The 14547-nt window shown below is 37.0% G+C and overlaps 1 protein-coding gene across 1 annotated transcript in view; it reads right to left on the minus strand.

Moving 5' to 3' along the window:
- Window positions 1-14547, minus strand: part of ABCD3 (ATP-binding cassette, sub-family D (ALD), member 3) — a 59862-nt gene that overhangs the window by 14228 nt on the left and 31087 nt on the right. The window contains exons 5-16 of the mRNA XM_004689761.2: window positions 14061-14130; window positions 12783-12880; window positions 11442-11565; window positions 8665-8721; window positions 7565-7707; window positions 4704-4773; window positions 2410-2479; window positions 2222-2319; window positions 2015-2106; window positions 391-482; window positions 236-308; window positions 42-105 (exon numbers count right to left, since the gene is read on the minus strand). Of these exons, the coding sequence (XP_004689818.1) occupies window positions 42-105; window positions 236-308; window positions 391-482; window positions 2015-2106; window positions 2222-2319; window positions 2410-2479; window positions 4704-4773; window positions 7565-7707; window positions 8665-8721; window positions 11442-11565; window positions 12783-12880; window positions 14061-14130 (1051 nt within the window). The remainder of the gene's footprint in view (window positions 1-41; window positions 106-235; window positions 309-390; window positions 483-2014; window positions 2107-2221; window positions 2320-2409; window positions 2480-4703; window positions 4774-7564; window positions 7708-8664; window positions 8722-11441; window positions 11566-12782; window positions 12881-14060; window positions 14131-14547) is intronic.

The following is a 14547-nucleotide window of genomic DNA, read 5'->3' on the forward strand; positions in this document are numbered from 1 at the left end:
GAAGCGGACATAAGATTTCAAATAATCATTTAAAAACTTACTTCAAAATTAAGGTCTCGGATCAAGATATCTCCATTTGGCGTTGCTAAAGGTACATGATCAAACCTGCCGGCAAAATTAATAAAAAGAAAAATTTTATATAAGATGAAGGCACCAGAAGCTAAAAAGAGAAAGGCTGCTATACAATGTAACAAATGTTTACTTCATTGTGCTGAACAATATTTCCTGTACATACTTTATAATGTTATCTGCATTGATGATTTCTCCGGCACCAGGTATTAGGGGAATTGTCTGTGGTCCTTCAATGCCTGTTAAACAGAGAATAAGATTTAAAGCATCCAACTATATCAGCAAAAACTTAACCTCATGACCGAGCACATTCATATTTACCCCGTTCCTGTTGTGAGACCATTGTGCGTTCATATTTGCCATTATTTAAATCCTTTAGAACTTGCGTTAACTCTGTAATCCGAGCAGTGAAACTGAAATTAAAAAAAGGAAAACCACAGTCAAGATACCAAAGGTTGTTATAGATTTATTTTTTTGTTTATTCATTTGTTTATTACTTATTTCATTGAATTATAGCATTGTGTAAGTGCCCATCTTTTATTCTACACAAAATTCACGAGTTTCTAAAATTATAATTTAGTTTAAATGAAATAACCTAAAAGAAGTCTCATCAATATAAAAATAAATGCGAGTTTTTATGTTTTATTATGTTTCATGAGGAAGCAGAAAGATGGAAGTTAAAAAAGGAAGATTCAAAGGAATCCCACATAAATAGATATTTCATTAAATGGTAAGTCAAGAAGGCTGTTTGCCTGTAAAATTTTAAGGAAGTTTCTAGTGGAGACTCAAAATGGACTTAGACCCAGAGTTCCAAAAGGAGTGAGATTTTTATTAAAGCCATATTTATAGCTAGCCTTCCGATCTGAAAAAGGCATTTTTGTATGTATCACAAACACAGGCACTTCCCTGCAATTCAGAAGATTCCTCTTTACAATGAGGAGTGGACAAGATATAAGATCCTTAATATTGGCCAGGAATCAGTGTGGCAGTGGCAAGCAATTAAACCACACTGCAGAAATTGAGGAGTGTAAGAACATCGATGGTCAAAGAAAAGCACACTCATCAAAGAAGCGGGAGGATTTTTTTCTGAGACAAACAAGCAGAAACTTCTAAAGAAAAGCAATCACCCCAGATGCCATCAACTGTGAATACAATTTATTAGCAAGTTGGAATAACGTCAGCATTCTCAAGAGAAAGAAGCTCCTGATAACACTTCACAACTTCCATCTTGCTACACAGCCCTTAACTGCCACAAAAGAACAAAAAGAACAAGAAAGAAATATGCAGGTGAATCAGAAGACCTGGGAAAGGTCTTAAGAGACCAAATTTCATTAAATAACTTATAACTTTTAGTGTTTTTCATATTATCATGTTTTATACACCATACCAGGTCCTTTATATTACAGCATTAAATACTGAAATATTTAATTCCATTTTATGATCTACAAATGATTTTACTAGATAATATGACCATATTTACACCTGCAACTATAAACTGCCAGGTAATTTTTCATGTTTTTTCCCATTAAAGTCAACTTTATCTTTGCTTATCTGTCTTGCTCGGTTGTCAATATCAAAGATCTTCAAATTAAGAAATACATATGCTGGGCACAAAAATTTAAATTAGAACATTCCACTATCACTAACTTAATTTTCTGTGAATTAAGAAAGTGGTACCAAGACTCAACGCTTCCCAATTGGCTGCACACCAGTGGCCAGGGAGATCCTGAGAATCGCTATCTTAGCTTAAAACTGAAAATAGCAGCTGTAAGGAAATACAAAAAGTTCACGAACAAAAAATTTGCCTTTATTTTCTATTAAAACCAGTGTCAAATAGTACAAAATGGAGATTCAGCTCCCCCTTAAAATCAGTGGGGCACAATCGGTAACAATGACTCATTTCCAAAATTTATTCTCTGCAACTGCTCATTATCGCTCATCTTACCCAGCCAGTCGAGTCATTTCACGGCCAGCCAAAACTATTCGACCCAGAGCCTGAGACATTCGCAAAAGCATTCTTCCACTTTGGTAGTAGTCCTTAAATAGAAATAAATGTTAACTTCCACTAATATTCCTGAGAGAAAAAACTAGCTTTTGTACATTTTAATATGTCACTTTTTAACTCATCACTATTATGGGTTAACTCCTTTACCTCCAGAAGTTCCGAATGTGTACTCTTGAGATGTCGAGGATGAGACAAATCTAGGAAGGGCCGACTGACAACTAGGTAACCGACCACCGTGGCAAGATCTAAAACAAGATGGTCGAGATTTACAATGTGGAAAATAGGTCACTTTTCCCACAAATCCTGTTCCACCAACTCTTTTCAAACATACTTACATTTGGCAATTATGCTATCAATGAAGCCCATAGAGAACCGAAACAAAATGAAATTATGTAGGTGCTCCACCTGGCAGAAAGCATAAACAAAAATATGCATTTTTTTATGCACACACACAAAAAAAATTACCACAAGGATAAAGGAAACTGCATGATTCATGTATTCAAACATGAATACATCTGCTGAGTGCCCATAACAGCTGATTATTTTGCATATCACCTTTCATTGAGCATGATGCTGATCTCAGTACAGATGCCAAACAAGTTCTTTAGGAAACAATTTTTACAAACTGGAAATTACATTTAACATGGTGTCCTCTGCATGAAATAGTATAATGATATTGTACTTAAATTTTGTTGGCTACATGTAACCCGAAACTGATCTAATGCAAGTGCGACACTAGCTGTCCAGACTGACACTCGATGCTCTGCCTTATTCAGGTGGAGACACCTGATCTGTGCCTTCTCTAAGACTTGGACTGGACTCAGTGTGAGCCGAGTCCTAACGTAAATCAATGCTCTCCAGTTCAAGTCCACAGCTTTAATCTGGGCCTGCATTATTTCAGGATCACAATTCTAAAAAGGAATTTTTTTAGACTAATTTTAAAATGACCAATTTATTCAAAGTCCTGTCTGAGCTGGTGCTGGATTTTAAACATCATCTGTTTCTACTTTGCTCCCCTCACTGAGTTCCAGAAACACTGGACCCTCAAACATACTCCTGCTTTAAGCTTTTTCCTTACCTTTCCCTCTGCCAAAATGCTGTCTTCTAAATATTTACATTTTGTCACTGACCCCTCTTCCCAACCTCAGATAGGTTTCTGACTAAAATCACATCTTCAAGAAAGAGGTCCTTGCCATCCAAGGTATTATACCTAGTAGCAGACCCCATCATACTCCTTTTTATTCCACGTATTTTTGGTCACAGAATTTGTTACTATCTGAAATCCTAAGAATTTCAGTCGTTTGCATGTTTATAGTCTCCACTAAAATTCTGGCTTCCATTTTCCTCAAAATGCTGAGTTCTAAGGCAGTTTGCGCTAAGTACCTTGAGCTAAAGAACAAAGTCTGGGCCACTTATTCAACAAATGCCACATGTCAAATACTGTGCTCAGGGCTGGAAAAGCAACAGTGAGCAGAAGAGACAAGGTCCCTGAACTCATGGAGTTTATACTCTAAGGAGAGTGGTGAGCTAGAAAACGCAGATAATTACAGACTGCAATACATGCTCTTCAGGAGACACGTGGTTAAAACAGGAAACCACTAACTGGTAGAGACCGTTTCATCGAAGGCAATGGCTCCCTAAGAGTAACTTTAAAATGGGGCTGGAATCTAAAGAAGAGTGAGGACAGAGCTGGTGAAAAGAAGCCCCCTGGAACACTACCTTAAATGCATATTACCAGAGAATACTCTCAAAGCTCAGTCATGATCAATGTAAATAAGGCAAATACCCTTATTTAAATTTCTGACTGGACTTTAAATGACAATTTTTACAACTTTTAAAAACACATCAAATATATATTTAATTTTACTACTTGCACTGAAACAAAAGCTTCCTAGAGGCAGAATTTCCTCCTCATGTCCACCACTGCTATTGATAGCGCTGGAACAATGTTCCAGGGACCATGTTACATTCGCTATCTTTTGAACAAATAATAAATAAAAACACCTGAACCCAAATTTTCCAAGTGGTAAGTAAACAGAATCTGAAGTACAGTTTTACAAGAAATGATGTTTGTGAATTCTTAGTCAAGGGCCGACAGACTGTGACCCACAATCCAGTCTGCCACTTGTTTTTGTAAACTTTTATCAGAATATAGTCACTCCCAGATCTCCCTGGTGGCGCAACGCGTTAGGACGCAGCACTGCAAGCTGGCCGCATATATAGTCACTCCCTTCTGTTTATTGCATAAGGCCACTTTTACATGGCAGAATTAAATAGATAAAACAGAAACCATACAGCATGAAAAATTGAAAAAGGTTGCTGATCCCACTCTAATAATTCTCACACTATTCTCATGACTACTACAAGAAGAAATTCTGTCTATAGGAGTCACTATATTTATTACCATTAAGGCTGTTTAAATACATACCAACAATCATTTTAATAAATCTACCTACTTTTATAAATGGGCAGCTTCATATATTTATACGACCACCTTTATATTTCTAATGAAAATACAGTATAACATCCTTTATTATTACTTAAAAATAAATACCTTTATAAATTAAAGATGTATATGTATTTTGACACAGGCCCCAAAATAAAAATCTTCCCATAAAAATGTCCTTACCAGTTTTCGGAAGACTGAGTGGATCGTCTGCTTTTCTCTTTTATTCCCGTTGTAAAAGGCAATTTCTTCACTATTAAGGAAAATAATTTAGTTATTAGTTTCAATGCTGCCTAAGTCTAACAACAATTGAAATACAGCATTTGAAGACTGAATATTTGTATGTAAAGTGATACTGGTAACCATCTCTGGGCTCCCCAGCTCAGCTTATCACCCAGGAATCCCCACCTGACATGCAATCTTGCTGGAGAAAATGGGCTGAGTTAAAGATCAGAAATTTGAAAAAAGAAGGAAGTTTCCATGATACACAATGGGACTGGGACAGTCATCCTAAAATGTACGCTGAGTTCAGACTCCTACCACAGAGGGGAAAACAACAGCTAGAAGAGAGCAGGGCCATGACAAGCGGCCTTTCCAAGCAGAGGAAGCATGCTAAATCCCGAGGGCACAGTGCCTGCTCCCAGGGGCCTCACTGTCTGGGCATTCTTTTCCCAGAACCCCACCATGTCCTCACAATCCATGAGCTACTTGAATTGGACCACAAAGATCACAAGGATTTCAGTAGAAAAAGGGCATTTTTTTGTAGATGAAAAAAAACAGTATAGTTAAGCAAATATGCCAAACATACAGCAAGCCAATCAAGACTATAACTCATGTGCGATTGTGAAATTTTGTCTTCCTGCTCTACTCAGTAGGATGTCAACTTCCCCAGCAAAGTACCTCTTCTAGCAGAGGACAGTAAAGGTTTGTACAGCAGCATAGCAAGCAGTTAAGACAGCCTTCAACGAGTATGCACTGTTTCTTTAAAATCTTTTTCCTTTAAGAGTTTTGGGAAGTTTATATTCTAATCCAGAATGTATCTGTATTTTTCCCAACATAAAAACTAGGTGGCTTTCACTTAACCCTTTCATGTAAATTCACTTTCCTTAAGATAGACATTTGACCTGTGTTTCAGTTACTTTAACAGTGCTACAGAGTACTGGTGTGTCAGATTCCCAGCTCAAGAAACACAAACCTATGCCTGTGTTTATTTCCCTTACTTCCTTCTACCTTAAGGAGTTGAGAACTCTTAACTCTCTAATTCTTTTTTTTTTTTTAAAGATTTATTTATTTATTCACACAGAACTGGGGTACAGACGGAGATGCGGAGGGTGAGAGGATTCACCAGAGACAGAGTGGGGAGCAGAACAGGCAGATGGACGAAGTGAGGGGAGCAGCACGCGGGTCAGGAGAGGTCTGCCACGCCATGTGGTCTCCTCTGGGGCAGGCGGGGATCGAACTCATGTGGAAGTGGCTTAAACTTCTCAGTGCTGTGCTTTAACCCGCTGGCCACCAGGGAGGGCATTAACTCTCTAATTCTAACTCTCCTATACTAAGTCACTTTGGTGCAATCTTAGACCTGAAAGGAAAAAAAAAAAGCCTGCAATAATGTGGCTGCCAGCCTCTGTTCTATTCCACATCTTTCTTCCCAAGAAAAACCCAATTTCCTTAAAGCTACCTGCCCTTTTCTGTGCACCCACATGCTTTATGAGCGGCTAGCCACATGCACTGGGCATGAGTTCCAGGTAGTCCAAGGCGACTGCTTTGCTGGAACTGACCTAAGTATGGGCAATTCAGGTGAATGAAATGTGGGAGCAAGTGCGTGACAAGGGCTTCTGGGAAAGTTCCTTGTTCTCTTAATAAGCTAGCAGAAGAAATGGCCCATTTTGCTTCCGGATTTTCTGGAGAGAAGGTTCAGTAAGATCTGAACTTCTTTTGCCACCCTGAAATCACAAGAATCAGGCTGAGCAGCACACAAAGGAGAACAGTCAGGGCACAAAGGCCAGATCCCTGCCACACTGCACTAGAACTGCTCCAGCTTCGGCATGCCCAAGTGCATGCGCAATGGCTTTGCTTTTAGCACATTCAGAGTCAGGGTTTCTACCTTTCTGCAGCAGGAGACATTCTAGCTGGTACTGTCTTTCATTCACCTGGTAAATCACCTCTTCTACTTAACCTCCCTATTCCTCAGCTGCCTGAGAGTACAAAATCTTAAAAAACTGGCACATTTGAGGCAATCCAAGGAAATAAAGGAAGCTACTCAAAGAGAAATTTCCGAATAAGTAATTTATAAAGGCCTATAAAGCAGGGGAAAAAGAACTAAGAGCCTCAAAATGACTTAAGGTTGACACATCAAAATAAGAAAATTTATTAAACATCTGCTATCCACCCAACACTGTGCTAAAAGCTTTGCATTTCATATTTAACCCCACAAGAATCCTATTATAAACTATTTAAAAGTGAGGCTATGTATAATTTGCTAAAAGTCTTCCTTTATAAACAAAGAGTAGAGCTACTTGTTTTCCAAAATAACTTCCCAGAAGTCACATAATATATAACCATTAAGTAGGTGAGATAAATTTTGAAAATTAGTCATGTTGGCACCAAAACACAAGACTTTTTTTCTATTTTGGATTTTTAAACTATCTGGAAAATAGGCTAGAAAGACAGAATTGCTGAAAACACCAAACACACAGTCTCAAAAGAAAAACATTTGAGTAAATTGAAACAAAATTTTCTTTGAAGATTCTATAAATGTATTTTAAACTAAACCTTGACCATGTTTAGAGTGAAACTAATGGAATATTAGTCACTAAAAGAGACAAATAAGGGATACTGCATTATTAAGAAAGAGTTAAGAATGTTCAGAATACTACTTTCTAAAACTAATACCCTTCATAATGAATATTTACAAAAGGAGTAAACACACACACACACCCAGCTTCAGTCAGCGCTACCAGACTTCTGGAGTCAACTTATATGACCAATACCCATTAAAATAAGTTTTTAGTGCAACTAAACACCTTTAATACACTTTTCCTTACCTGTTTGTGATGAGCCGGGAATTAACATATCTATATTCTCCTTCATACTTTTGCTCAGTTATTGTCATCTTACCGATGGGTCTTCTAAGCCGAGTTAGGAACAACCCAGACATGACCAAGTAAGCCATCATGCTAGCTGGGCCCTATTTACAGGGAGAGAACGGACAAAGTTCAGGGACCCTATATTCACGAGATGTAGCACGTACAGATGACTTTGAGAGAAATCGTTCTTTTGACTAATTATTTCCCCTTCACTGTTTCTTTTCTCACAAGATACTGGGTCTTCACACTTCTACTACTCATCTACTTTCCTCCAAACACTGCAGTTCATCCTCCAATTCTCCTGAATTTGCTCAGTGAAAAAATCCCAGGCACAGTCATCACTCTGGTATGACATCTTAAATTCTATGGCGGGCCTCTTTGGGATGGTCTCTAGTTTAGAATCCACAAAAACTGTCAGACCTCTTTTTTCCCTTCTCTTTGAATGTTACAATTCCTTAAGAAGTCTTCCTTTTCTCATCCCAGATTTTATGTCTAGCCCCATCACTTGTAAGAACCCAAACACAGCATAGCAGAAATATTTTTTGTTCATAGCAAAAATGCGCTACATGATTAAACTGAATCATGGACAGCAACGTGTTAAGAAGACAACAAAATTTTTAAAAACTACTTTCTATTGTACATTGTAAGGGAACAAAGTCACTATAATTTTTTTTTATTTAATCAAATAAAAAGGTATATACATATATACAATAAAACTGTGGTAGTTATTATAAATATATTAAAATAACATTACATATCAAATAACTATTTAGACTTTTCCTCCAAATCACATTTTAGACATAATTTTGAAACAGTAAAGCAGTAAGTATATTTGTCAATGTTTAAGTACTTTTGATCAAAGCCACAAGAAATTTCTAAGAATCTTACGTAAGAGAAATTAGAAAGGCAAATTAGAATACTTTTTAAATTACATATTATGTTATAACCAGACTTTATACATACATCTTATAAAACACATTCTTTGAAATATTCACAAATCATTCACCCATTCACCACACAGCATTACCGCAATTGAAGAGAGAAAAAAGCCAACCCACCTGAGCTCCTATTGCACTTGTTAACTTGAAGATATACAAAACTATGTCTAAAAATGGCTGCAAAATAAACAGAAGATACAGAATTTTAAAAAAAAACTGGATTACCAGGACTGATGGCTAATACATGTCACATACAGAATGATGTTCAACATGTAGCTCATAATTGCCAACCTGTGGAGTTTTCTGTACTATAACAGTATGTAGATCGATGAACATATAAAAGACACAGTTCTGGGCCTTCCCTGGTGGCACAAAGGCTTGAAGCACAGCACTGTGAAGCTAACTGCAGCCATTAGAGCACGAGTTTGATCCCCTGCCAGGGAGGTGATCCACATGGTGCAGCAGACCTCTCCTGTCTGCTCCCCTCAGCAGTGTATTTCATCAATCTGACTGTTCTGCTCCCCACTCTGTCTCTGGTGAATCCTCTCATCACCTCTGTCCCTCTGGCCTGCACCCCAATTCTATATGCATAAATAAATAAATCTTTAAAAAAAAAAAAAGACATGGTTCTTATTCTCAAGAAACTTAAAATGGAGACAGGCTGACCAAGATTTACTATCAATTGGGGAAAACATCACTTTCTATCAACTAAGATGGCCCTACTATAACAATTAGCTGTTAGCAACTTAGTAATTTCTAAATGTAAAGACACTCCAGGTATTAATAACTTGAATAGCAATCCTAAATTTGTTACCAACTTTTCTGGTTTCTATATATATATATATTTTTTTTTTTAAATATTTATTTATTTGTACATACAGAACTGGGGTACAGGCCAGAAGCTCAGGGGCGGTGAGAGGCTTCACCAGAGACAGAGTGGGGAACAGAACAGGCAGATCGACGAAGTACACTGCTGAGGGGAGCAGCGGGCGGGTCAGGAGAGGTCTGCCACGCCATGTGGTCACCCCCAGGGCAGGCGGGAATCGAACTCATGCGGAAGCGGTTTTAGATTCTCAGTGCTGTGCTTTTAACCCGCTGCGCCACCAGGGAGGGCCTTCTATATATTTTTAACCACCTATAAGAGGCTCTTCCCACTCTTAATACTATTTGCTTGTATTACTTTATCACAGCTACATGTTGAAATAATCTAGTGAATTTAAGAATCTAATGTCCTGATAAAAAATTCAAAACTAAAAAGAAAATTAATGTATTTCTCTTCACACAGCATGCCAATTCAAATGACTGAACAATTATACATTATTTTGAAATGTTTTTCAAAAAATGCAAATTGTGTCCATCCACGGACACAATTGCCACCCCTTTCTGAATATTACCTGCATTGTTACTAGGAAAGATGAAAGATGACTGGCTTATTTATTCAAACTGTACTAAGATGAACTCTTTGTTTTTTGTCTCAAATTATCAAGAAGCTAGACACGCTAGTTAAATTCAAGTAGATTTAGAACTTACTGAACTTAAGTCAGAGTTCAAATATATTGAAATACACAGCACCAGAATTAATTTTCTCTGTTGCAGTATGACATAATCTGAGTGACAGGTATACTCAAGTACCAAGAAGTCTACAGAACTACATGAAAAGTTTTCTATACATCTCCCCTCAACACACATAGAAAGAGAAACACCTTAAAAACATGATGATAAGAGCGGTAAAGAAAGCCGAGTCACAGAACTATTTGTGCTTGTCAGGGTCTGAGAGTTTGGAATTAGTAATGGCTCCTAGAGAGCTAAATAAACAACAGAGTTTGAGCCGAAGAGACTGGGTTTAGTAGTGACCTAGGAAGGAGAGGGAAGTGTTCAATGGATACAGTTCCCAAGAACTGCCTGTCCTTTCTCCAATCACATGGTTGAAGCAAAGTTGTGACCCAGCCCCTTGGATATAGTTTTGGCCTCAAATTTGGATACTTGGACCATTGTGGCCAAAGTCAAAGATACCAAATATAACCCAGTTTGAGACGAAGGCTGCAGTATGGGCTGGAGTGGGAAAAGGGGCATGAGAAGAACAGGAGAGGGGATGGTGAGTAGACAACCCTGTAGGTCCCCACAGTCACGTACTGGTCAATACAGCAGGCAGTGGCAAGGGAGGTGGTTAGCAAGGAGATGCCAGCCAAAGCTCTAAGGGTGGTGAAATGAGGCAAGTTAAGTAAGAACTGAAGAAATTAGCAGGAAGAAGAAAACTATTTAAGGTAAGAGATTTGATAATATTACAGGAAAGGAGAATAATAGAAAACTAAAACTAGTATCTTGTTTTGTTTGTTTTTGTCTAGTACTTAAATGACTTATTAGAATTGGAGATACTAAGGCAAGAAAAAGGGAAGGAATGATAATGGAAGTAAAATTGGAAATCCAAATTGACTATCTAGCAATTGCTAAAAGCAAGCAAAGAGATAGTTAAATGTTGTTTCAATGAAATCAACCTCAAAATTCTCATTAAATCTTGAGAAAATGATGGCACATGGGTGACCTGGTGATGGGAAACCCAAGGGGATTAAAACTGAGATGGAAAAATGCACAAAAATATGTAAAAATAAACTAATATAAGAATAATAATAATAAAAGATCTTCAGTAAAGTATAATGCAGATTTAAAAAAAAAATCTTGAGAAAACACTACATTCTCAGTTCTTGGCCAAAGCACCTCACAAAAAAATACTATTAAAATAATTAAGTGACTGTATCTAAAAATTACTATCGCAACTCTCATTTTCTCATAGGAACATCAAATATATGTTCGTGTTATATCCATGAATCAATTTTACAAAAACTTGTTTAGATTCAAAATTCAACAAATTAGCAAATAACAAAGCCACCAAAACTTACCTTACTAAGATTCGAATACAGATCAACTACACTGTTACAAAATTTTTCCACATCTTGTGTGAGCAGCTGGTCTGGATTAGCTATTCTGTTGTCCAGATTTCCCATTTTATAATACGTGAATGCTCTAAATAGCAGGAAGAAAATGACTTTAAAACACATGATTTTGAAAAACGACAACAAAATCACACTATGCTGCCTATTGCAAATTCATAAAAACAGAAAAGTGTGGCCCTGGAGAGGGTCTACAGGTTTTCCTAATTTATCTCAGAGCTAAAGAAAGCAAACTCAGAGAATAATGACCTCCCAATGAAGAGCCAGAACTAAACTCCAGAGAGCAGAGGTCTTTCCCTACACATTTCCGGGTCTAGGAGCAATTTTCTTGGGGAAAAAAAAAATCCAATAAAAAAGAAAAAGTTCTGATGGTTTCACTCATAGCAGGATTCTAAGGGGCCAGGGTAGAAAATAATAAGAATAATGAACAGCCATATACCAGAGACATTTTGTGGGGGTGGAGTGGGGAATGGGATCAAAAATGGGGGGTAGGGGAGGAGTGCATGGGACTATGGTGATGGCACATGGGTGACCCGGTGATGGGAAACCCACGGGGATTACAATTGAGATGAAAAAAAAAAAGTACAAAATGATGTAAAAATAAACTATTATATTACTTAAAAAAATGAACTCAGGTAACTTCTTGGAGTTTATAATTAGAGAGAGAGAGAAATACTAATCAATCAGTAACACCCCACCCCCCAACACCAAAAAAGTGTAGTGTCCAGAATTTATATATACACACATATATTGCATATATAACTAGAGAGTATGTAATTAGGGAGAATTCCTTCACTCTGAGAGGTGAGAGAAGGCATTCCTTAAAGAAAGAATGGAGTTCACATCTCACTATAAATATAATGATGCTAACCTCTGTTAACCAAACAGGGTAGGAGACAGTCCATGCAGAGGGAACAAGCTATTCAAAGGGAATCCATTTGGCAGGAGGGAGAATGGTTCCTCCAAGAAACCAGAAGGCTCATGAGGCTCAAGCACAGAGCAGAAAGGTAGACAGGGGCAAACCATGTAAGAATGTGGGTCTCTATTGTAAAAGCAATAGGAAGCTTTTTGAGGTGCTCTAAGCAGGGAGGGGAGATAATAACACTTGTGGTTTGGAAAGAATATTCTGGTAGCAGTGAAGCACAGATTAGAAGGGAACCAAGTCTATTCAGGAGACCAGTTAGGAAGTCTCAGACAAAAAAAAGAAAAAGAACAAGTTCCACATCTCAATATCATGAATATTACTGCTCAATTTAAGAATCAGTAACACAGAAAACAGGGATCACTTACTGGAGATACTCCTCATAGAGGTATTTCGTTAGTCTTACTCGGAAGCACAGTTTGAGCTCATTTAACCCAAACTTCAAGAAATTATTAACCAGAGATATCTAAAACAAACAGACAAATACATGTTAACTGATTTTACATCATTTCTACATTTTTATAACTCAGTACCTAAATTGGTATCAATAAACGTTTTACTTAAAATTTACAAAGATACAAACAGAACATGTTAAACTGGCTATATTATCCTAAAATACTGAACTTTTCCAGGAACTATACTTTAGAATGTTGCTGTTGTTAATTATGAGAAGTGTCTTCAAACAAAAGGTCAATTCTGTCACCCTCTATCCATCGTAAACACCTGTATTTAGAGCCCTGATATTTATATTAAACTATCAGCACTATATCACTAGACAATGGAGTTCTATACACATTGCACTTAATTACGACATCACGTTTTATACCAAACTGCCATTTTTCAGATTATTGATCCCAGTCATCTTACTGTTCTTTTTCATCCTATTAAAATACTTGCTTAGCTCCAGATTCATCTACATAAAAATTTTCTCAAACAAAAAACACCACTCCTCTGTTCAGTCTCAAACTTTGATCTCTACACTGTTTATCTCAGTTTATTTTAAAAGGCCTAAAACCTATGTTTACTCACAAGCTTTACTAAAGTACAGTATCTGATACACTTTCTAACTAGATTTTTCAATCATGCATCTTTTTTTAATGGCCACATTTATAAGACTAAAATACCTATAATGCCAAGAATAAAAAAACAAATTAAGAAAATCACTATGTTTTAGGCCCCTTATTTTTATTTTACATAAATACCAATTTAACTCCATTAACTAGCTCATGTTACTATAGTAGTTTAAGGTGTAAAGCAGTGCTGACCAGCTCGGTGACTGCCCCCCAGCTCGCTCAGGAGGTGGCCAGAGTCTGGAGACAGGCTGGCTGTCCCAACTTGGGGAGGAGCACTACTGCCTTCTAGTGGGAGACGACATTCAAGAAACCCTGACTTGCAGGTTTAAGGGGAGAAATTTCCACCCAGGAACACTACCAGTAAAACTGAGCCAAAAGTAATTCCTCTTAATTTTTCTAGCTAGTGTAAAGATTTACATTGAAACCTTCTGCTATAAGTTATAAAACCAAACTTGAAATAGGATCATATTCTCTTAAGTCTTTAAAGAACTTACTAAGTAAAAATCCTTAAAGAGTTTTGATAAGATGTGAAATCTCCCCTATGCAAAGGTTTCAAAGAATTATTACACTTACGAGAGGCATGGCAGCGATGAAGTTGAATAAGTATCTCTTGAAATCTTTCCTGCTACGACCAATGATACCACTGCAAACCAGCACATGCAATGCATTAGTTGCAAAAGAAGCAAAACTTATTAACATTAAGAAAACTTCTGTGAAGCTCTATTCAAGTTTTATTGAATCAAAAGAATATGGAAAAAAGATGTTAAAAACATTTTCTTACAGAAATGTTTCAAATATTTGAAACTGTATCACATTACTTAGCTTGCTTTGGAAATTGCTTTATAAATAGGCTAAGGTAAATTAGAATAGTGACTGGTTCTTTCCTTTAAAAAATGCTTAACCTGCAACAAAAGGAAATGGAAAAAGGACAATTATAAAGATCCAGGAATGAATTGCTGGAAATGGATAAAACTAACTGGAATTTGTTTGATTTTTATGAACTAGTAACATCAAGATTAGCAAACTTGTTCTACAAAGGGCCTACATAATGTTAAGCTTT

Source organism: Condylura cristata, unplaced genomic scaffold, assembly GCF_000260355.1.
Source record: "Condylura cristata isolate star-nosed mole 26May11 unplaced genomic scaffold, ConCri1.0 scaffold00026, whole genome shotgun sequence".
Taxonomy (NCBI): Eukaryota; Metazoa; Chordata; class Mammalia; order Eulipotyphla; family Talpidae; genus Condylura; species Condylura cristata.